The following is a 23,178-nucleotide window of genomic DNA, read 5'->3' as shown; positions in this document are numbered from 1 at the left end:
TGAGGTACTCTGGAGCAAGGTACTGAACCCACAAACGCTCATATAGGGCCCTGCGATGAACTGGTGACTGAGCCAGGGGTGGACCCTCCCCGTGACCCCAAAAGGGATAAAGTGGGTAAGAAGACAAAACCTTTTAGACCAAAGCAGGTCATGAGTGGACGGCTCTACAAGCACCAGTCTCTTCACTTTGCCTGCGTTTGTTGCCATAGTTACACTTTACACTGAAGGCCGTTGCATCTCTCGTTAAGATGGCCGCCCGATCCTCCGGCATGCAACGAAAACCGTGGATAAACGTGGCAATACGAAAAAAAACAAAAACAAATTATGACCACAATCCACTGACAAATGATGGACAGTACCGTTAATACAAACAAGTGATTTTATTTTTCCAAAAGTTATACACATAATGTACATAAACACCACCAAAATAAATCCAAAAGTAACAGATTGCACAAGACCGCAGAAGGTTCACGTGCAGTTAGATTAGGGATCACCTGTACATACAGAATTCATTATAATCTCATTGCTGAAGGCACGCTTCATCACACCCACACCGTACTGCACCCATGACCACACACACACGCGCTCACACGCTCACACACACCACTGTGGGATGTATTCAGATAAATAATGTTGGTCTTGCAGTGCATCCACTTTCTCATAAATAAAATATATTCTTAAAAATGTACAGTACAGCAACTACATGTGCTGGTGTTCCTCTACTGGGACAGAGGCGCCTTCTATGTCGCTAGTCCACACAACACTGTCTACGACTCCTTGGGCCATCACGCCCTATTCCGTTCTGCCCCCGCTTGCAGTCCGTGCACCCTGCTTGGCCAGAGACTGACCAAGCCCCCAAATTCAGAACCCATTGAAACCCATTCTGGTACAGTTAAGAGTCCAGTTAAACCCCCAGCCACCGTGCAACAATTGAACCTCGTCCTGCAAAAGTGCTCAGATAAAGAGAGGGTGAGGGCCTCTCAGATCCGTGTTGGGTTCCCCGGCGTGATGGTGCATTTGTTGCTGGAAGTGCCGAGATGTTACATAGGCAGCCTGTCAATCAAACAGGATTCAGTTAATCACGGCCGGGTGGTTACGTCATCAGCAGAGGAAACGTTTCGTACCTTTTTCTAGGTTTTACTTCCCATCCATCGCGGCATTTGAGGAAATTTAGCGATTCTCCCGGTGAAATGTCTATTTTTTCGGGATCTTCAGCACAAAACGTGAACCTGTGAAGGACAAGGAACCTCAGTAAATCTTTGTCAACATGACAGCAGCCCCCAGGGGCGTCGTCCTGCCGGCTTACTTTTTCTGCGTTTCCCCGGCTTTCACGCGAATCCGTCGGACCTGTAGGACGGGTTTTGCTTTCCAGCCCCAGAAGGACTTTTTCAGGTTCTTCCAAAGGGAATTCCAGGAGTCGGCCTCCCCTTCCCAGTTCAGACGAATCTTTAGCAGATCCCCGATATCTTCCTCCGTAAACACCAGGAAGGTGTTGGTCAGGTTCAGCCCAATATCGCCCTCAAAGCTGCACAAAGGGAAGAGAAACTAGGATAAGTGCCGAGCCATGAAACACTCACTCATTTTATCTTCACTGCTTTAATCAATCGGTGCGCTCGCACGTGTCAGGACCGGCAGGCACTTACACGTCAACAAGTATGTTGTCTGTATCTTTATGGGCGCCGTGCAACTGAACATAGAAGGTGGGTTCTGCGTTGTCCGACCTTTTCCTGTTGAACACGTGCATCTTCATCTGATAATGGTAGCCTATAAACCATAATCAATCATCAGTGTTTGGCCATCGACGGAGCCGTATGCTGTGTGGCAGCAGGAACCATAAATCATAATATAGTGATTAGTAAAAAGATAAGGAGCTACAATTAGAAACTGGGTTTGTAGAGACTTGCATCCGTTTTAGTGCAGTAAACACAGAGCAGCCAGAGATGAGACTATGAGGGACTCTACTCACCTCCGAAGGGGGTGTCAGCGCGCGTCTTCAGGTACATTTTACTGTTGCGCCTCTTGCGCATTTTCCTGGCGTTGTAGCCGATGTTGTTGCAGCGGTTCTTGCGGCAGCTGAGGCAGATACCCTTTCTGAAGCGATCGGGGCCGGTGCACTGGTAGGCGAAGCTCACGTGGTCTCGGTTCATCAGGGAGTCCACAAACAGGTGCACGGCACGCTCGTGCTCGCACTTCATCATGTCCATGACATCTGCACCACGGGAGGAAGGAACGCTCGGGTTAACGCCATAAAAAGCGGTACCTTGTGCACGTTTGGGGGAAACAAAAACTCACTTCCTGCCACAGCCAGCACGTCGCCCAGCGTACAGCCGGGCTGCACCTCGCCGCCGTTGGGGTAGATGTCGATGTCTCCGATGGGCCGCTTGATCCCGATGCTGACACCCAGGGGTTCCCTCGTGTACGTGTGCAGAACATCCACAAAGTCGGCGTCGTCAGGAGAGAGACGCCTTTCCTTCTCCACGTCCTCAAACAGGGGTCCTGCTGGGTCCAGACCTGTGACAAAGGCAAAATTCCACCAATGAAAAGGGGCGGAAAAAAGGAGCTAAACAGCGTCCGCTGCATATTTGTGCCATGTGGAAATTACCGGTAATCCTGCCGATGGTCCCTCGCACGTGTGTCCCGGCGTATCCGGCTACATGAGCACCTAAACTGTAGCCTATCAGGTGCACGTTCTGCAGAGCGAGCTGCTGCTCATCCTGTCGGGGAAGGAAGTGGCAGCGTTCACGTCAGCAGCTGCAACCACCGACACTAAACACACATTTAAATAATCCTGGGATTCAGCCAGCCGCCGTTGGTCATGCTGGCACCGGAGCAGAGCTCGGTTAACCCACACAGAATCTGACGGGCCATCTTTTCCATCTGTCCCAGTTTCAGAACCAACACCCGAGAGGCCTGAAAGCCTCCTCACTCCAGTTTTAATACAGTCTAAACAGTAAACATCACCTTTGTCTCCGAGTAAGAGAAGCCAATAATGAGCTCCAACAGAAAAGGAGGATTAAAGCATCTCTAAAAGTACCCCAAAATGGCTCCTCTCGGGGTAATCAGAGGGTACCACAAAAACCCGGCATTATTAAAGAAGCTATTCAGCATACCGTTGCCCTGTTCTAAACCTGTTTTGACAGCTCTGTCACATGCACAAATAACAAACTACACCTATAAAAAGATGGAGGGACGGCTTTGTGGGTTTGGAATCAGCACCACTGACCACACCAGCACCGATCAGACAGGGAACATTACACCTGTGCTCGGGAATGTGCACAAACCTGAAGCCAGTTGAGCATAGCGGCGATATCCAGGCCCACGGCGTGGGTGTAGTTGACGGCATCGGGATACAGCTGCTGGGCCATCGGTAACCAATCCACAATGACCACATTGGCTTCGGTTTCGCGCTGCATCACTGCAGAGACCAGCTTGTACATCCAGCTCTCGAATATCCCACTGATCTACCAGAGGGAAACGCAAGGCCACATTCACTCCGTGCAATCAGTTTTAAACAAAGCATTTCCCACAAAGCAGACGCAGGAACATCCAGCTACCGTCCAGCCGTGGATGATGAAGATGGTCTTGGTTGTGGCGTTGAAGCCGCACTCCTCCAAACATCCCTTTTTGCCTGCCTGCAGGTAGCAGCCCACCTGGTCCAGGTCTAAACTCTTTCTCATGTTGTACTTGACTGCACCCAGAGCGCTGGAATTAGGCGCCAGCTCATCGAACCCATCATCACCTGAGGGGAACATCGAGCATACATGTTACGCTTTGGTTTGGTTTTAGTCTCCATTTTTCAGTTTGAACCGCACTAAACACGCCAGCAATCATCTCTTAGACTTGAGAATCTGGCTTTTGCAGCAACATCCGCCACAAATAACTCCATCCGAGCACAAGATGTGGAGCAGAGTGCCGCCTAAACTGGCACTTTATCATTTCAAAATGACATTCAAGGCGAGTGCGTGTGTGCGTAAAGGACTGTTTTTTTATTCCTCCGGACGATTTTAGAGCGCGGCTCCAAATTAGAGCTTGAAAAATAAATCAGCACGATTTCTTTGTGCTCGAACGGGTTTATTAAACCAAGAAGCCACCCTGAGCCAGCAGAGAGTTAAAGTCAGGTCAGTGGGAAGACGTGGATTCGGCGGACCGCCTCACAGACGTGGCGCCGCGTCCACCTGCCCCAACACACGGAAAAAGGGACACGTCGCAGCCTGGCGGGGTTCAAATCCACTCCCGTTTTTCTGGCTCACTCAGCCGGCAGCAATTGTTCGCGTTTGTAGGGCTCCTGACAAAACCCCCAAACGCTGATTGATAATTAGACACACCAGTTCAGAAGGGAGATTTGCGCGCTTTTTCCCCGCCGAGTGCGTGTTTCACACTTACCACACTGACATTAAATGAATTTAGCGCCTGGGAGTGGAGTACATTTAGATTTGGGAGAATAATCGCAGTTTCTTACCTTTAAGAACAGCGTTTTCTCCGTGGGTGGAGGAGAGAAGCGCAGCGGCAAACTGGAGGAAAATCCACAGCAGAGGGGCTTTGTGATTCATCTCTGGGGCTCAAATCGCCTGTGTGGGAATCTGAAACGTCCTGTGGGTGTAAAACCTCTTGAATTGTATTGCTAATGGCAACGCAGTGGGTAGGTGAGTGAGTTCAGCTCCACTGGCGACAAAGACTGAGCCAGCCGCCGTTTTTTTGTTTGGTGCGCGCCTGTGAAAGCACCCAAATGTGTAAATCAGCATCAGGCGTGTGATTAGAGTTTTAAATACTTTTCGTTTTAGTCATCTGATCATCGGCTGATCTATCGTGGATCCCATTGGTCAAGCCCACGTTTCTTTACGTTGGAAAGGCGTGGCGAGGCTGAATGAAATCGTAGTAGGCTTCCTGCGCGAGCGTCTCAACCTTTGAGGGGTGTGTTCAGCTGACGCAAGCCGCCATAAAACACACTTAACGGCTGTTTTGGAATGAAGGTCACCGTGGTTCACAACTTTGTTTCCCAGCGGCGCCTAATAAGCTTCAAAAGAGTGCGTGCGCGACGAGCGCGTTGTCTGGAGCTTAATATAGAGGCTGGAAATTCCGTTTTTTTCCCCCTTTATCATACGTGGGAATACTAGAAATAAACAAAATAAATAAACCGGGGCCCGTGCGTGTGTACGATGGGGGGACACTTCCACTGAAAGCGCGCACCCCTTTGCTCGTGGCGCGTTGCCAAACCATCAGCTTACTCCACTGGCCGGATTCAATTGATGAAGGAAAGAATAGACGCCCCCCCCACACACACACAAACAATATCACTACTGTGTTGTGTACGCCAGCGTGCGCCTCCACCCCCCCAACGCAGCCCCACACCTGAGCATTGGGTGAGCAGCCCACCGAGATAAGCCAGGAAGGAATTTATGGCTGCGCACCCGCGGACTCAGGTGGATCAGCGGCTCTTTCGGGAGGGGGGGTTATGGATTTATTGGGGTTAGGGTCAGGGTTATCTGATGTTACCAAACACGATGTGCAGTTCTTGCAAGGAACTCAGATGAAATCCGACCCGTGTGTGTGATCTGCAAGGATCTAAAATCGCTGTGTTTCACCCGTTTTTCACTTCTTAGAATTGACCCTTTATGCTTATGCGTCATCACGGTGGACGGAGGGCGTCGCTGTTTGCGAGAGTTCAAGTTTTGAAGTGACCCAGCGCAGCACAGCCTGTTTGAGATTAGTTACTAATGATCTTCTCATAGCTTCAGATCATGGACTGGTCTCTATGCTGGTTCTGCTGGACCTCAGTGCTGCTTTTGATACAGTTGATCACAGCATCCTGTTACATAGACTGGAACATGTGATTGGGATTAAAGGGACAGCACTAGACTGGTTTAGATCATATTTATCTGATAGATACCAGTTTGCTCATGTCCATGGTGTTCCCTCTTCATACAGTAGGGTTAGCCATGGAGTTCCACAAGGTTCTGTACTTGGACCAATCCTCTTCACCTTGTACATGCTTCCCTTAGGGAACACTATTCGGCAGCATGGGATAAATTTTCATTGTTATGCTGATGACACTCAGCTCTATTTATCCATGAAACCCGAGGAGACAGAGAAGTTATTGAAGCTCCAGACCTGTTTTAAAGACATAAAGTCATGGACGTCTTCAAATTTCCTCCTCCTTAACCCAGGAAAAACTGAGGTCATGGTGTTTGGTCCTGAACCTCTCAGGGATAGATTAGATCACATGATCACTCTAGATGGTATCTCATTAACATCTCGTCTCTGTGTGAGGAATCTTGAAGTAACTTTTGACCAAAATCTGTCCTTCAACTCACACATTAAATTAGTCTCTAGAAGTGCCTTTTTCCACCTGAGGAACATCTCAAAGATCAGGAAGCTACTGACGCGGCATGATGCTGAAAAGTTAGTCCATGCATTTGTTACTTTCAGGCTGGACTATTGTAATTCTTTATTATCAGGGTGCCCGAACACCTCTCTAAGAAGCCTCCAGTTGATCCAAAATGCTGCAGCCAGAGTTCTGACAGGTATTGACAAAAGAGATCACATTACTCCTGTACTGGCATTTCTTCATTGGCTGCCCGTTAAATTTAGAATAATTTTTAAAACCCTTCTTTTGACCTACAAGGTCCTCAGAGGCCGAGCTCCATCCTACCTGGAGGAGCTAGTGATATACCAGCCCAATAGACCGCTCCGCTCTCAGAATGCTGGTCTACTTGTGGTCCCCAGAGTTTCTAGGGGTAGAATGGGGGGCCGAACATTTAGCTACCAGCCCCCTGCTATGGAACCAGCTCCCTGTCCAGGTACGGGAGGCTGACTGCTGGTGTTACCAGCAGCTTATTCAGTTCAATTTAATTCAATATAATATATTTTTGTATGTATTTCTATGCTCTATGCCTCTCCTCTCCTCTCCCCCTCTGCTCTCCTCTCCTCTCCTCCCCTCCTCTCCTCTCCTCCTCCTCCTCTCCTCTCTCTCCTCTCCTCTCCTCTCCTCTCTCCTCTCCTCTCCTCTCCCCCTCTCCTCTCCTCTCCCCCTCTCCTCTCCTCTCCCCCTCTGCTCTCCTCTCCTCTCCTCTCCTCTCCTCTCCTCTCCTCCCCTCCTCTCCTCTCCTCTCCTCTCCTCCTCCTCTCCTCTCCTCCTCTCCTCTCCTCCTCCTCCTCTCCTCTCTCTCTCTCTACCCAGCTCCCCCATCAGCAGGAGGGTCCCCTATATGAGCCTGGTCCTGCTCAAGGTTTCTTCCTGTTAAAGGGGAGTTTTTTCTTGCTGTTGCTTGTCTGGGGTCAGGCCCTGGGATTCTGGAAAGCGCCTTGAAACAATTCTGATTGCAAAAGACGCTATATAAATAAAGACTGATTGATTGATTAATTGATTGATCATAGGGCCAAAAATCGATTAATTAATTCAAGTCAAGGAGGATCGGCGATTCATGACCAATTAGTGCCCCACCCCCCTTCATTGTGAAGATGATGATTGTGTTTTGATCTCTCTCAGCAAACTCCTTTTTTAGGAGTTCAGCGTGTCTCCTTTGGCTCCACGATATCTGAATATATTAAAAAATCCCAAAGGTCAAATATTCTGGGTAAATAATTCCGATCAAAGCTTGAAATTGGTGTGCGCATATAATAATCCACAACACTGAGGTTTTTTTTTTTATCGCGTTATTGATGTGTCAATGACGTTTCACTCCTAAATTATCTCGTAATTAGTATTAAAAGCTGATCGCTTTTTGAATCGGGGGCGCCAAAGGCGATGACTGAAACCTGCGCCCCCAAAAGTGGCGCGACAGCGCCCCCGTGTGGACACGACAGCGGCGCACGGCACAGTGACACAGCAGGAGGCGGAGGGAACCAGACCGGATCCTTCATGAGGGAAGAGGCCAGGGACAGCCAGCCAACCCCGGCTTCTCCTCTCTTCACTGACAATATTCTATAATACAAGCAAGGAGGCCCGACCAGGGGCTGTTCTAGTGTCCAGAGGATGTCCCGTCATGAAGGTAGGAACACGCCTGACCACAGCGGCACCAACGCGTCGGGATTTGTGAGATAAACGTTGTTGGCTAACGCTAGCTAGCCTAGAAATTCTTGTTTTGCAGCCTGGTTAGCGCTGCCCAGTGCAGCAAGGTTGCGGCGTATTTTCATTATGGCGGCCACGGAAGGCACATTTATTCCGTCGGCTTCAGCAGCTCGGGTTACGGTTTCAGCAGCCTGTTGTGGGGGGCTACGCTGACACACAGCCGGACGAAAGCAGCTAGCTAGCGTAGCCAAGTGTGTCATTTAGCCTGGGAGCTAAGTCGTCTGTAGGGTAACGTTGACGAGCTGGCGAGTAAGGGGGAGTGCCGGGGACGGGTGACACGGGAGCTCCGGGTCTGGTTGGAGCTCGTCAGTTGCCGGTCTCAACTGGTTTTCGTTAAAACGTAGCCCGTCGTTTCCGAGTCGGACAACTCGGGATCGGCGAACCCACAGCCGCCGCGTCCTTGTGGCCAACCTTGTTGGTCTCCAAAGTTGTCGGTGTCATGTCGTGAGCACTGTCAACGAACGTTAAAAACTTGAGCCGAGCCAGCAGCCGCCCGACGTGTCAGCGAGCCGGGAAGCTCGGGTGCTGTCGCCCGGCTGGGTCATCGGCAGCCCGGCGGCGCGGGGGGCTCAGGCCCCCGGTCACTCCTGCTAAACTTGTTGGGGACTTGGGAGCACTTATTCACGGCTGGGACACGAGAGGCGGTTCTGTTGCAGCTGGATCGGGTTGGCAGTGGGCTTTTGCAGGGTGGTAGCCCCCCCCTGGAGAGGGGAGGGGGGGTCAGTAACAGCCTGGTGTTACCCAAGACAGCCAGGCTGCAGGACTGTGCAGGTCAATCAAGAGGAGCTGGGAGGTCTTTGTTTGGGTCGGGGTCACCGTTAAACACCCGGTCAGAGAGCGTCTCGCCTGTCTCCCCGTCCTGCGCGTGCACGGCTCCATCACAGGTGCACGGTTCCTCCGGTGGAATGAATGAGATGTCATTTGTGGAACTCTCTCCCCCCAGGTGTCAGCTGCGACGCGTGTTTAAAAGGCAACTTCAGGGGTCGGCGGTACAAATGTCTGATCTGCTACGACTACGACCTGTGCGCGTCCTGCTACGAGAGCGGCGCCACCACCACCAGACACACCACAGAGCACCCCATGCAGTGCATCCTAACCCGGGTCGACTTCGGTAGGTGGACCGGACGCCGTTTGTGCCTGTGTGTCGCCGTGTTTGTCTGTCCCGCGGGCGACTGGCGGCTCCAGACTCTGTCCAAAACCTCCCAGATTCTCCTTTTACCTCCTGGAGGCTCCTTTTAGAGGAGGCGGGAGCGCCTGGATAGTTTTAAATGTGGGAAAGACTCCCAATCGGATCATCTGAGGTAACGTTGTTTGGTGGCATCGATGTGCCTGCAGCAGTGGGAAAATCTCTTACTGTGTGTGTGTGTGTGTGTGTGTGTGTGTTATCTTTTGTTGGCTCCTGCTTTTGTTTTCAGCCTGGAATCCTGCAGCCAAGTGGTTTTACAGTAACTGATGTGACCCAGGACTTTACGTGTCTGGGCTCCATTTATCCCTAATAAAACATTTTTATTGGCATCAGCAGGCGGCAGGATAAAGATATTTCGGTCCTGCCCAGATCTTATTAACTGTAAGTCCATTTAATCTCAGTCACGGGCGCCGCCGCTGTTTTAGCTTCATTCAGCTGTGCTGCTTTCCTCTCTGTCCCAACATGATGCTGTCTGGTCCAGGACTCGCTACTCCCCTGTTCACCCCCCCCCCCCCCCACTTCTCTCCCCAGACCTGTACTACGGGGGTGAGGCCTTCTCCGTGGAGCAGCCCCAGGCCTTCACCTGCCCCTACTGTGGCAGGATGGGCTACACAGAGATGTCCCTGCAGGAGCACGTGGCAGCAGATCACACCGAGACCTCCACAGAAGTGGTGCGTTCCTGTCCCCCCCCCCCTCCCCCAAACTGCCCTGTTCAGCACAATCTGCCCCGATTCACAGGTTCACTGTCCCCCCCCCCCCCTCCTCCCAGATCTGCCCCATATGTGCGGCGCTGCCCGGCGGAGACCCGAACCATGTGACCGACGACTTCGCTGCTCATCTCACACTTGAACACAGAGCGCCCCGAGACCTGATATCCTCCCCACACGCTCGCGTCCGGGTCGTTCTTTGATCTCTTTTGATCTTTCCGGTGGTTAGTTACTGTTGTACCTATAGAGCGGTTCCTCCTCGTCACCAACAGCTGGAGGATGGGATGGATCACAGGAGCCAGTGACAGGTGATGTGATCGGTCAGTGGGATCCAGCTCGTTTTCTGCTGGTTTCGTCGGTTGTGGCGAGCGAGGAGTCGGTTTCCTTCAGAAGCCTCGTCCAGCTCGCATAAATATCCAGGCGTCTGCCGCATGTAAAGGTTGTGTAACGGGCGGGAGGCACGAATTTGTACATTTTCCAGATTTTCCAATAGATTCTAAAGTTAGAAATGAACTCTCGGAGTAAGAAAAAAGCAACCTTGAGATTCTTTAACTGAGAGCTTCACGACGAGTCCAGCGGGGTTCGACACGTGAGGAGGATGTTCCACCCCGGCCGGGGGCTGGGGGGTCCACGGGCCCGGAGGTCCAACATGCACTTCACCAGCAGCACCACAGGGGGGCTCTCTGGCAGCCAGAGCTCCTCACAGAGCTCCAACTACACCAGAGAGGCCATGGACCCCATAGCAGGTCAGTGTGACAACCCCCCCCTACACACACACACACACACACACACACACACACACACACACACAGTGTTTTGAACAACTGCTTGTTTGCCAGCAGAGTCGTTGCTGTGGCGATTCCTTGTTGGTCCCGTCCCCGGTTTAATCCGGTTCAGCGCTTGGCATTTGCCATGTCAGCTCCAGCTGTGCCATAATGAGGGTCCCTGTTCAAAAACAGCACCCACGTCCTCTGATGACCCTGTTTGTTCCCTTTTCGGTTCATAGATCTGCAGTTTAGGGGGGGGGGGATCACAGTTTAACTCCTGTAAATAGTTCTGACACCACGGATCAAAGCGCCCCAGACGTGATTTGATGTTTGCTTTGCTGCCGCTGCGGCCCGGTTTAACGGAAGCCTCTCCCTCCCTCCCTCCCCCCCCCCCCCCCCCCCCCCTCCCTCCAGAGCTGCTGTCCCAGTTGTCGGGGGTGCGGCGTTCCGCGGGGGGCCAGCTCAGCTCGGGCCCCTCGGCCTCTCAGCTGCAGCAGCTCAGATGCAGCTCCAGTTGGAGCGCCAGCAGGCCCAGGCGGCGCGTCAGCAGCTGGAGACGGCGCGCAACGCCACCCGGGGGAGCGGCCGGGCCAACGCCATCCTCAACGCCAACTCGGTGCCGCCGAACCCCAACCCCAGCATCAATCACAACACCAACGCCAGTCCCAACCCGGGCCCAGCAGAGTCCAGCACACAGCACAACTCCCACAGCTCCCAGTTTCTCCTCAGCAGGTGGGGCTAAAGAGGCCTTGATTCTGTCCTGTTGCCTGGCAACCAAACATCTCTCTCTCAGGCTTGACGGTGTTGTTGTGCCGCTCTGTCTCCTCAGGCTGAGCGAACCGCGGTTGTCCGAGGCGGAGAGGCAGGCGTGCGAGGCCAAGTGGGCCGACCGGAGCCTGTTCGTGACGGAACTGCTGCTCTCCACGCTGCTGCCCAACGAGGACGCCGCCGCCTCCTCCTCCGAGGACGAAGACGACTGCCACGGCTCTTTGCGGCACTTCGCCGACTTCAAGGCCATGGGCTGCGTTGAGGTCATGACCCTGGACGTGGCCCTGGAGAACCTCAACCTCAAGGAGACGACCCCGACCGTCAAAACGACAAAAACGACGCCCAAGTCGGCCCCGGCGAAGAAAGAGCCCCCGGCCCCGCCCCTTTGATGATACGGCCGCCCCCCCCCCCTCTAAACCGCCATTGTGACTGGCCGACTGTTGGATCGGCCCAAACGCCAATGGAAGACGAAACAGACTGCGGTTCTTTTCGGCTGTTTTAATTTCTTTTCCAGTGATTGTCATTTCAGCTCCGTCTCCCCCCACTCGACCTTGTGTTTATTACGTTGTGTACATCGAGTAAAAGTAGTGAGACGAGCGAATGTGCGAGCGAGCGGCGCGGGTGTGCGCGCGCGAGAGAGAAAACTATATAAATATATTACAGAAGAATCTATATGGACGTCGCTAAACAATCCCCCGTGACCTGTGTTTCCTCTAGCGGACGAGCAGAAGCGTAGTTAGCCATTTAGGAGACAAACACATCGCACGCCGGCGCCCCCCCGGCCCAACGCCGCCGTGTGTATTTATCGTTTTTGGAGTGCTCGGATGGTTGAACACAACTTAAGCATGAGCTTAAATCACCACGTGCCCATTTTTAAGTGCACACCGACGGGGGAGGTCCAGCTTTGGTCTCAGACCCCGCCCTCTTCCTGTCACGTCACCCTTCTCGGGTCACGTGACCTTGCTTTATGGACCGCGGGCACCTTTCTGAATGGCGTCTCCAGAGTCCGTCTGCGTACACTACAGATCCTCCGCTTCCCGGGCGGAGGTCAACCCGCCCCTGACCTTTTCCAACGTGTCCCCCCCCCCCCCCCCCCCCGCTCTCTCACAAGACAGTCACTTCTTCTTCTGCTTCCCGTGATCTGAAATTAATCTCTCCATTACTCACCAATGCAAAGGTTATTTATCACGTGACTGGAAGGAGAGAGTTCCGCCGTTTCCCTCTTTACGCCTCCGACGCTACCTGAAGAAATGCAAATGTATGTTTTTTTTTCTTTGGCTTGGTGAACAGTTCAAATCACAGGGTAAACTTTTCCGTTTGGAGGATAATAAAAATGATTTGGATGGAAATGAACTAACCCAACACCACCAGCTGGTTTTGTTGTCGTTATTTTGCTGATATTTTGGTCGGAACAGGCGCAAACATTAGTAAAGGCTGCATCACATGGTAAGAGAAGGTCCAAGGTCCCGTCCGCTCCGTCTCTGAGTGGTTGGGATCTATTTTAAGTGGCTTCTGCTAATTAATTAGCAATAATTATATCAGCGAAGGAAATAGCTTCTTTTCACCATGGCAACAGCAGAAATATGTCGGCGTGAAAGATCTTTAGGAGACTTTAATCTTAAACAGCTCTTACTAAATTATATGTACGTCAGAAGATGTGAACATGATTTGTAAAGTTTTATCACAGAAATATACAATAATAAAGACTTGTTATCAATTTAAGGTTGATTTTCTAACCTACTTAACGCAGAAACATCTAGGACTTCAAACTCCAGAATGTTGTGTTGAGAGCAGCTTAGTTCAGCGTTACCATGGAGACAATGTAAAGCTCTGGCCTGACAGAAATGTGTGATGAAACAAAAAAAGACGACAGGACTCAGAGATGAATTCTTTGTAATTTTAATTCCCATTATTCAGTTTAAAAGCAGACAATTTTCTCCCACTAAAATCTTAAATAAAAACATTACAGTACAATATATGCAAATCAAAAGATCCGTAAAGATTTTGTCAAAGCAGGCTACGGTTTTGTTTTTCTTTATTTTATTGGTTTATTTTTACATCTTTGCTGGAGCGGACGGTTAAAGAGCAGTAAAACAGCAGAGAGACGACACACAGCTGAGAAGCCTGCAGGCCAGCAAAGGAGCACGTTCGACCACAAAACAGCATCACGACCCGCACCCTCCCACTAGAGGGCGCTGTCACACCAGGGCAGCTGGTTCTACTGACCACAGGACACGATCGCAGCCTTTCGACATTTGCATTGCACAGAAGTGGCACGTGCTGCGATCGCAATCGGTTTAAAATGCGAATAGAACCTCCCTAAACGGCAGTGACGTCATCGTTCCTGGTTGATGACGTCGATCTTTTGATTTGTTTCTTTTCTCTGCAGGGGGGGGGGCGCAAAGGTTTGGACCGTACCGTTCTCACGAGTGGCTACAGGCGGGCCGAGACGGTCTGATCTGACCCATCCACTCACGAACGCGCGGCGATGAGGTCGGATGTGCTCGCCGCCGCCGCCACTTCCCCTCCCGTCCTGAGCCGCGCGTCCCTTTTTGGCCCGTCAGGACTGAGGATGCATGAATGAACACAAACACAAGAGCGTGCGTCACACAGGGGCCACGGGGAGGCCGAGCTTCGCCCACCGACAGGACAACAACTGTCACCAGATATGGAGTTCGAGTTCTGATATTTTATCTGTCGGAGCACGTTTTTGGCATCGTTAGTGTCACTAACTAATAATCCCCTTTGATGTCTGCTTTCATGAGCGGAACCAGTGGCCAAAAGGGCTCAATTACAGCAAACAATGGATATTTAAAAGGCTCCCTGCTGCTCAATAGTCTGGGAATATTAAATTAGTGCCAAACCTTCTGATAGCTGTCAGGAAATAAGTTTGTTCTGTTGCTGGTGGCGTTAAAGGGGGAAATAAAGCAGCTGGAGTTTATTGCTTTTTTAAAATTCTTAATCACTTAGGAAATGGCAGCAATGTTCAAATTTTCCTCCGAATTAAAAGGTTCGACATCAAAATACAATTGTAAAGAAAGTCAACAATCCACTACGCGATTAATCCGAGACAGGGATGGTTGCCTGGCGATAGGGGCGGGTAACTGCAGCTGTGCGCAGCTGTGCTGAGGCCTCGTGCGTGAGAAAGCGCAGCTCTGCGCGGCCCGCTGTGGAGCCTGAGCCTCAGCGGTTCCACCGACCCGCTCTCGCAGCTCATGAAGCAGCAGGGAAACAAAATTACAAAGCGTTTTCAATCTAAACTCCCCCCCCCCCTCAAAAAAAAAAATAAAAATGGTCATTTAAAAATCTGATCTATTGGCAACTGACATATCAATCTATATGTTAGCAGAACCCACTGGGCCCCGGAGGTGTGGCACATGGCACCAGCGAGACGGGAACGCCGAGACCGCGTTCCCTCCGTTCTTTATGCGGCACGTCCTCGCCCAGGTTCTAACTCAGATATGGTAGAAAAATATATAAATTTGATGATTTAGTCATTCTCTTCATTACTGAATTGCATCCACACGCGTAGCGTTACAGGGGGACAGGGGTCGCCACAGGCCTGACCTCTGCAACCCAAAACAAACAAAAGAAAAGGTCATCGTGTGCACGCTCGCTCGCTCGCACTCTTTCTAGACACTTTAGGTTATTTTGTTTGTTTTTTTGTTTGCTCTTTACTTGCACTTAAACATGAATAGTTTGTCTTTCATTGGCATCATTAGGCAACGTTTTTCAGATACTCTACAATATGGTTACAATGTAAACACCACAGTACTTCATCGCTGGACTGTATCTGCACAGGTAAAACACAATGTTACAAGGCAAGTGGCTACTTAAGCATAGATTTTGTTCATGGGGGGGGCGGAAATAAAAAAAAAAAAACGGAAACACACCACGACCACACGAGGAAGTTGCACCCGCCGGCGACTCCTTTGTTCAAAACGAAACGCTTTGTTCAACTACGGAGGTCAGGCGACCCCCATAGAAAGCTGGTGATGATCAGTAACCCCCCCCCCCAGTAACTGACTGGTCTGTCATGACCCTTAAACCCTGGTCGCCCCGACGAGCAGCACGACCAGGCCCCAACGCCACCATCGGCGTCCGATATGGCGAATAAAAGTGAGGTTTGGATGCGAGGAGGAGCCTCGAGCCCGAATGTGGGAGCTGGCGAGTCAACGCATGATGACGCAGACGTGCACGGACAATTCTGATTGGCTGGGAGCCTCCGATTTGAGGAGGCGACTCCGGTTATTGAACTTTGCGCACGATAAAAAGGCCAAAGAGGCGAAGCGGACGCGTTGCCTTCGGTACTTCTGTCAGGATGGTGGCCTTAATTTGAGAGATATGATTGAATTTAAATCCTCCAGAAGATCCTATGATCCATCGGCATGTGCGGGTGTGCGTGTAATCCTGAACGAAACCCTGCCACTATGACACGCCCCCCCCCTCCGGCCTCAGTATTTACAGTACAAATTACACTATAGTACATCATTAAAAAATATGAGATCTCTAAAACCCTGTGGGAGCTCTTCCAATCTTTTCTATGGTTTTGGGTAGAGAACCAGAAGTGTAAGTGAGACCCCCCCCCATCACCTCCGTCTGAGGCGTCCGTCCCGCTGAACCTGGACAGTGTGTTGACAGTGAGATGATGGACAGGTTGGCCGCTATTTTTTTTTTCTTCTCTCAACTTTAAAAAGCAAGCCGCAATACAGCAAATCACACTCAGGCCGATATAAGATTATTTACAGGCATCTGGAAACAACAACAAGCACTTGACCGCTGGTCACACCTGGAACTGCAGGCAGAGGGAGCGAAGCTTTACTACGGAATCGGCTCATTGTTTTCATTTGTTTGTCTCTTTTTTAATTTTTCCTAAAATTTAGGGGAAAAATAACTGTTTTTTTTTTGTCCATCAGCCATATTTAGTGTTAAGAGTTATTGTCAAATGTCGTTATATGTACAGCGGATCGACTGAGAGGGGTGACGTGTTCTTTACTCACGTTCTTCTGTAACAAGAATAAATAAAAGCGGAACTGGGGTGAGGTCGGGAAAGATGTCTGGAGCCAGGCAGCACTGAACCCACCCTCCTCGCATCCACGCTGCAACCAATTCCACGCCTTCAACTCCCATCTCCCTCTCTTTGTTTAATCTCTCTACCACCTGCAACCCTCACGCTCGCCCCCCCCCTCTAACAACTCGCCCCCTCACACGAAGGGCAGGATGCCGTAGACGAACAGGGCCATGACGGCGGCGCTGAACAGGCCGGCCACGGGCACGGTGACGAACCACGCCAGGAAGATGTTCCTGAAGAGGTGCCAGTCCACTGCCTTCTGGGAGCGGATCCAGCCCACGGCCACGACCGAGCCCACCTGGAGGCCGCACCCGGTGGGGGGGAGGGGGGGGGAGAAGAAAGAGAACATCAGCGGCAGCAGGGACTCAATGGGTCAGTCTGACCGCGTGAAGAGCTGCAGGCTGTTCTTCAGAGGCGACTTAACCTCTTAAACTCTACAGCAACCTACAGCTCTCCACCTCGGTCCAGCTCGTTCAGAGAGAGGAAGCAGACGGGAAATCGGACGTCTGCCCAGATTCAGGCGTGGAAGGTCTGAGATCAGCGTCACAACTCTGAGGCTCATGTCAGACCTCCACCGATCAACGCTTGTTTCACCTTTATTCAGTACAGTCACGTCAGAAGGTCCACTCACACCCCTCTGCATGCGGCGCCACCCCTACCCTAAAATATTTAGCATAATTAGCATTTTAAACGCCCGTGTACAACAGTATGGGCGTTTGCGTCAGCCAATCAGAGACGTTTGGTGAGGGATCACAGCGGGCGCCCCACACACCAGCAGCATCCATTCAGTTTGATCTACAGTTTCCAAACGCTCAGATTGAAGTGAGACCAAACTGAATGACAGCCAGTACCCCCCCCCCCCACACACACACACACACACACACCTTCACCAATCAGCCCTGTGTGGGTTACAGGTGTTGTTGGCTATCTTACCCATGTCCTTCTGCTCAACAACACCCGTGAATCTCACACATCCCCCCACAATCTCATTCCAATCACCACAGCTACACCTTTAACCATCAGCATGTAGGTTTTAACTGGGGTTGATTACAGGTTTAAGGGAAGAGAATGGGAGGAGTGACAGTTAGGTGTGGATGGTGATGATCAATTGGCCTCAATATCAGCAATTAAATATCCATTTTGAGCCTCGTGCAGTTTCCCTTTCAAAATATGTGGAATTCCTTTATTTATTTTAGTGTTGAAGCAGTAAAATTCAGATTAGTTCAAGTTTATTATTTAGCCTAGCCTAGAGGCTACAAACAGGCCTATTTCTGTCTCATCGCTCTTTTTTATTATTATTATTATTGTTATTGAAGAATAAATAAGTGAGGGCGTATTATACTTTTCCAGTTTTACCAACTAGGTGCAGCGTGATGCTAATTAGCATTGGCAAACGTGTCCGACGGCCGATATCACACGACAGGAAGTCACGTAAGACTGAGGATGTGTTTGCTGCTGAAGGGAAACTGCCGGAGAGGTCAAAACAACAACTGCAGGAGTTGTGATCGGCTTGGGTGATTGACGCCTACAGGTGAAGCAATGGAGTGGAGCCGTGGCAGCGCTCCTTAGGATGACCTGACTACCAGTGACTCCAATACCTTGCAGTGGGTGGAGCTTATTGGGATGCCCACATTTGATGCAACAAGCACTGTTAGCGCACTCATTACTTCAATGCAAAATCCGCTGTAGAGACAGATGAGTGGAGAGACAGAGAGATGGAAAAGGGGTGTGAAAAATAGTGGAAAACACGTGTGTGACAGGTGGGATTGGGGGGGGGGGGCCCGGGTGGAGTGTGTGACTGGTGCGAACACACAGGACGGTGGAGGAGCCACACAGCAAACCATGCCAGTTGCTGGGGGAGAAAATTGGAAGATCTGGTGGGAACGAAACAGAAAATGAGACAGGGTGCCGACAGAGGGATGGAGGGGGGGGTCCGATACGTCCTCCAGATCAGATGTTCCTGTAAACAACAGGGGGAAGGGGCTCCACACTGCTGCCAGAAGAGCAGAACGTTTGGATTCTCTATGGAATCTTTTAGACTATAATCTCTAATAGAAATGATGGGGGAAAGAAACAATAAAGGATGAATTTGGGGATTATATTCAGGTCACTGCAAACACCAGTGGACCTTTCTAAAGTGATTTAGACCATCGTGCTCTGAGAGGCAGCGGGAGCTCCCTGCACCCCCCCGCTGATGCCTGAAAAAGGGGGAGGGGGAAGGGGCGTGAGGAAGCCGTCTGCAGGCGCCGCTCAGTCATACCTTGCAGTGGGTGGTACTGACAGGGATTCCGATATTGGAAGCCAACACGACTGTGAGTGCAGAAGCCAGTTCAATAGTGAATCCACTGTGGAGGGAGGGGGAGGGGAGAGGAACGGCGAAAAGACATCAGTCACTGCAGCGCCCGGGAGCCGCGGCGCCGTCACATCAGATACAGCACAGCAGGGTTTAATGAAGTCAGAAACTTTACAACCACTGACGTGAAACAGAGGCCTTTCAGTCACTTGTTAACAAGTTCCCTCCCATATCGATCAATCCGACACAGGTAACGCTGGAAACCCAGAAGATGAGAAAACTAAAGGAACGCCAGGGAAGACGCATTAATGAGCACAGCGAAGCGAAGCAAGAAGAGCTTTGACAAGCAGGAAACACACACACCTTACGTGCACACACAGCTTTGTCAGGCGGATGGCAGGAAAAGCCTTCAGAAAGGACAGAAGGGGCCTTTCGAACAGAGAACCAGAGCAAATCCGTCCTTGAGTTCAGCCAAAAGACTAAGCTGATGATTTAACCAGCAGGGTTCAAGCCACAGAAAAGAGGGGAAACGTGGACAAAAGAGACTTTCCTCACTCCCTCCACACTAAAGCAGCTCGCAGAACCCTGTTCGGTTCTTGTCAGCAAACCAAGCTTGAACCTAGACCTGTGAGTTCATGCACACGTGCACACAGAACACATCTACTGCAGAGTGGCCCGCAGGCGCGGAGCCTGTGTTCTGTTGTTTCGGCTGTGGCTTTACACTCAGGTGAACAGAACAACACGTGCACGTGCGCATGCATTTTGCTTGCTGGGTGGAGAAGACAGAGGGAGGGAGAGTGAGCTCAAGGAGAGAGGAGCGGCAGGTGCTGGGACAGATGGAGCCCCGGGGCTTCTGTTTACGGAGGTCCAAAAGAGAACTTATTTGGTTATTATGTAACAGGTCAGAGGACAGATGGAAAACTGTTTCATTCCATACAAAGGTGAGTTTACTTCAGCTTCAGATGTATATGATTCACTGCATGATGCCATTTGTTTAGTCTGTTAAGACAGATGGTATTTACATGCATGTGTAAATACACGGATGTACAGCTTGCTTAAGGAGTAAATAATGTGTTTTTACCAGCAGGGGGCGGGTAGAGGGGACACACTGAAGACATTACGGGATTTATTTACTGTAAACAAACATCTATCAGGTGTATTCATGAGCAGTGTGGTCACTCACCCAAGGAACTGCAGCGACTCCAGTCTGTGGTCACGTTGAGACACACATTCCATCTCTCTCTCTCTCTCTCACACACACTCACACATAGTGTCTCTCTCACCTTGAAGGGGTGATGGGGGTCAGGTCTTTCCCCATGGTCTGAATGACGCGGCGTCCCCACACCCACAAGCCGGCGCAGATTCCTATACCACCGTAAAACAGGAGCCAAACCGGAGTGGCTGCGTCCTGCATGACTCCGCCCTGCTCGTAGATCATCCACAGGGCCACCAGGGGTCCGATGGCGTTGCTGCAGGAGGAGACGATTTAGCGATTGAAAAGGCCAGAACCACAAGAACAGGAAGTGGAGTACCTGACGTCGTTTCCTCCGTGGGCGAAGGAGCCGAAGCAGGCGGTGAGGATCTGCAGGAAGTGGAAAAGCTGGAACACCTCAGGCTTGTCTTTCTCCTCATGGTCCTCCTCAACCAGGTCATCCAGAGGCCCTGGGGCTGGAGCGCCCTCTTCCTCCACCCCCTCCAGCTCCGTGGCCAGCTTCATCTCTACCCCGCCCTCCTCCGCCTCGATCTCGGCCTCCGCCACAGCGTTGCAGTATGACGAGTAGCTGTCGTAGCGTATCCGTTTCTTGGTGTAGGACACACTGTTGCTCCTGTATCCCCGCTCCCCCACCAGCTTCTCGTTGTCATCGTGAGACTCTGAACGAGCGATCGGCTGGACGGGCATGCCGCATATCGCCGCCGTGTAGCAGGTGTAGCTGTTGTTGCGTCGCAGCAGGCGGTAGTTGTTGTCCGCCTGACCCGCGTTGGAGCCTGAGCGGTCGTCATCCATGCGGCCCAGGTGGATCTTGTGAAGCAGGTCCTTGTAAAGACCCGAGTCCTTGTGAACAGTGTGGTAGACCTGGCCATCGCTGCGCATCTGGCCATCGAAGCTGAAGGTGCCGTTCGTGACGGGTGACTTGAGGCAGCCGTTGGTCATCGAATGTGTCCGGCCTGAAGGACAGAGGACGAGGAGCGTGTAAAAACTAAAGTGGGTCGAGACACGTCCAACGCCAGTATTCTGTAGTTACCGTAGACCCTGCCGTTGGGCAGCACTGTGCCTCCGTTGGCCTGATTGGAGAGCTCTCCGCTGGAATCGCGGGTGCTCCGATCGCTGCCCGCCGTGAGGGGCACCACGGCCTCATCTGTCCCCTTGGCTCCCGGCAGCTCTTTGAAGACGGGGCTTTCCTCCTCCTCCTCAGGTATCTTGTCCAGGACCTCGTCAGAGATGCGGGACAATGCCTGCTCCTTTCTCAGACGACCTGGACAAAGATCGAACAGCAGAAATCTCTTCTATTGTATCCAAACCTTTGTGATGGAAAGCAGGAAACCACTCGCCAGCGACAGTCCACACACATCAGCTGATCCAAGCTAATCCCAGCGCTGATAAGCCCGATGCCTCAGGGCAAACACATAAACACGTGCCCCACCTGTCTGGCCAGCCATCGCGTCCAGATTAAATGATAATATCACCTACCCTCCTCACTGGCCCTCAGAATCAGCACATTAAAGGGGGGGGGGGGGTCACAGCAGCCTCACATGTGTGCCTAGGTGCCTGTTCCTATTCCTGCCCCTGGGTGCTGACATTAATTAAACAGAACCAGTGATGACCATTACTGGTACTTTTATTGCACTGCTCTGGGACTCCTAATTATGTGGATGCCCTGCGTTAGCCTTAACGGGACAGTAGATGAGGGAGTGAATCCAAAGAAAATGATGCAACTGTAATGACTCTCCTTAGATAATTGCACTTTAATTACACTGTAATTTTTAATATTTAAAGTAATAGCTAGATCACATCAGCATAAGTGATTCATTATCCACTTAGAACCTTGAACAGAACAGCTGCGGAACAGAACACTGCCGTCTCAGGTATTCCACCTCCGGCTCTACCCACTGTTACATTTTTCGTGTCATTTGTTTTATGACTGTTTAATGAATGACTTTGGCTTCTGGCAAACTTTCCCATTAAAGAAAGATCTTCCAACTGTGACCTGAAAGCTTCTAGACCAGCAGTTGAGAATCCAGAGAAATATAAGAAAGATTCTAGCCTTGAGAGTTCTTTCTCCTGACTTGAAGTATGACACACACAAGCGTGCACACACACACACACACACACAGAGATACGTACTTGCTATTTTCCTCCTCATCCACGGGCAGACGAATACCCAGACCAGCCCGGCACAGACCAGTGACTCGGCCAGAGTAATGAGGAAGATGGCCCATATCGGCAGCATCTCTAACCCGAGCACTACAGACGATGAACAACACGGCGGTTTGATTAAAATACGGGTTAAAATGTGTTAAAAGCAGTAGGTCCAGGCACTCACAGGGCGCTCCAGTGTACAGGATAGAGAAGGTGTTGATCCCAATGGTGGTGGCGTAGAAGAGAGGCAAGGCTCGCAGCCCGTTGGGGACAGAGTCATCCTGAAAACGATTTCATTCTTATCATCACAAACAAAGCCATGCCATCCTGAACTATCTCTGTTATTTTATTATCATCTAAATGTAAATGACTGTCAAACACAACCACGTTGCTGACTTGATAAGACAGGCCCGGACGTATCCTGCGCGTGCCAAACGCTACCGGTTTATCTAACTTCCTCATACTTGTTTTCCCAGAGGGATCAAACAGGTGACACACAGTAAATAAAAGTGGCAGGATCACCAGATTTAACTTAGTTAAATCACCTTTTCCTGTGCGATCCTACAACCAAAATAAGTAGTGGAGAAACATAAATGGTGCCTTTCGCTTAAAGGCGGACACTCGGCTCAGGTCAAAGGGGTAGAAATATTGAAAACACATGACAACATGGGAGTATTTAATGGTCCACTGTTGCGCAATGTGTGTTCTAGGAGGGGTCTGACACTCGGTGTGACCCGAGCATACACAAAAGAGGCGGATGACTACAAATCACAGCAGACAGATACGCTACAGTAACCACCTATTTACGCCGAACAAAAATGCAACACTCGTAAATTCATCTGGTGGGGGCGACGCCGGTCTGACCTCGCTGCAGGGCAACTGCAGCTGAAATGACAAATCAGATGTAATCCCGTGGTTTTGACCCCGAGATGATCCGCCACGTTTTTTTTGTCCCGGTGG

The 23,178-nt window shown here is 51.0% G+C and overlaps 2 protein-coding genes and 1 pseudogene across 7 annotated transcripts in view; 1 reads left to right on the top strand and 2 right to left on the bottom strand.

Annotated features, from left to right (window-relative positions):
• Positions 1-365: 365 nt before the first annotated feature.
• Positions 366-4,765, bottom strand: lipg (lipase, endothelial). Its single transcript, XM_057033044.1, has 10 exons — positions 4,460-4,765; positions 3,555-3,739; positions 3,282-3,461; positions 2,603-2,714; positions 2,293-2,511; positions 1,967-2,209; positions 1,644-1,764; positions 1,307-1,525; positions 1,125-1,229; positions 366-1,053 (listed from the first exon to the last, which is right to left on the bottom strand). Exons 1-10 carry the CDS (start codon positions 4,548-4,550, stop codon positions 1,041-1,043), a joined length of 1,488 nt encoding a protein of 495 aa, XP_056889024.1. The 5' UTR covers positions 4,551-4,765; the 3' UTR covers positions 366-1,040.
• Positions 4,766-7,812: 3,047 nt separating this feature from the next.
• On the top strand, positions 7,813-12,863 carry LOC130525832 (E3 ubiquitin-protein ligase KCMF1-like; annotated as a pseudogene).
• A 516-nt stretch (positions 12,864-13,379) lies between these two features.
• slc20a2 (solute carrier family 20 member 2) overlaps positions 13,380-23,178 on the bottom strand; it is a 27,689-nt gene continuing 17,890 nt past the window's right edge. For 4 of the 6 annotated variants that reach the window (XM_057033039.1, XM_057033038.1, XM_057033036.1 and 1 more), the window contains 7 exons: positions 22,403-22,499; positions 22,204-22,323; positions 21,104-21,334; positions 20,393-21,026; positions 20,144-20,329; positions 18,828-18,912; positions 13,380-16,865 (listed from right to left, as the gene is read on the bottom strand). In XM_057033039.1, coding sequence (XP_056889019.1) covers positions 16,701-16,865; positions 18,828-18,912; positions 20,144-20,329; positions 20,393-21,026; positions 21,104-21,334; positions 22,204-22,323; positions 22,403-22,499 — 1,518 coding nt within the window. In that variant the 3' untranslated portion in view covers positions 13,380-16,700. Of the gene's footprint in view, positions 16,866-18,165; positions 18,251-18,827; positions 18,913-20,143; positions 20,330-20,392; positions 21,027-21,103; positions 21,335-22,203; positions 22,324-22,402; positions 22,500-23,178 lie in introns of all 6 variants that reach the window. The other 2 variants (XM_057033037.1, XM_057033041.1) reach the window with 2 other exon arrangements.

The sequence above is a fragment of the Takifugu flavidus genome, chromosome 5 (assembly GCF_003711565.1).
Source record: "Takifugu flavidus isolate HTHZ2018 chromosome 5, ASM371156v2, whole genome shotgun sequence".
In the NCBI taxonomy this organism is placed as follows: domain Eukaryota; kingdom Metazoa; phylum Chordata; class Actinopteri; order Tetraodontiformes; family Tetraodontidae; genus Takifugu; species Takifugu flavidus.
This window is presented reverse-complemented; position numbering and strand designations above follow the sequence as displayed.

Excerpts from the sequence above, each read along its gene's own strand:
- lipg (XM_057033044.1), bottom strand. The coding sequence starts at position 4,550 with ATGAATCACAAAGCCCCTCTGCTGTGGATTTTCCTCCAGTTTGCCGCT. Across the intron at positions 3,462-3,554 it reads TCATCATCCACGGCTGGACG|ATCAGTGGGATATTCGAGAG; the intron begins GTAGCTGGATGT and ends TCCCTCTGGTAG. Across the intron at positions 2,512-2,602 it reads GACCATCGGCAGGATTACCG|GTCTGGACCCAGCAGGACCC; the intron begins GTAATTTCCACA and ends CCTTTGTCACAG.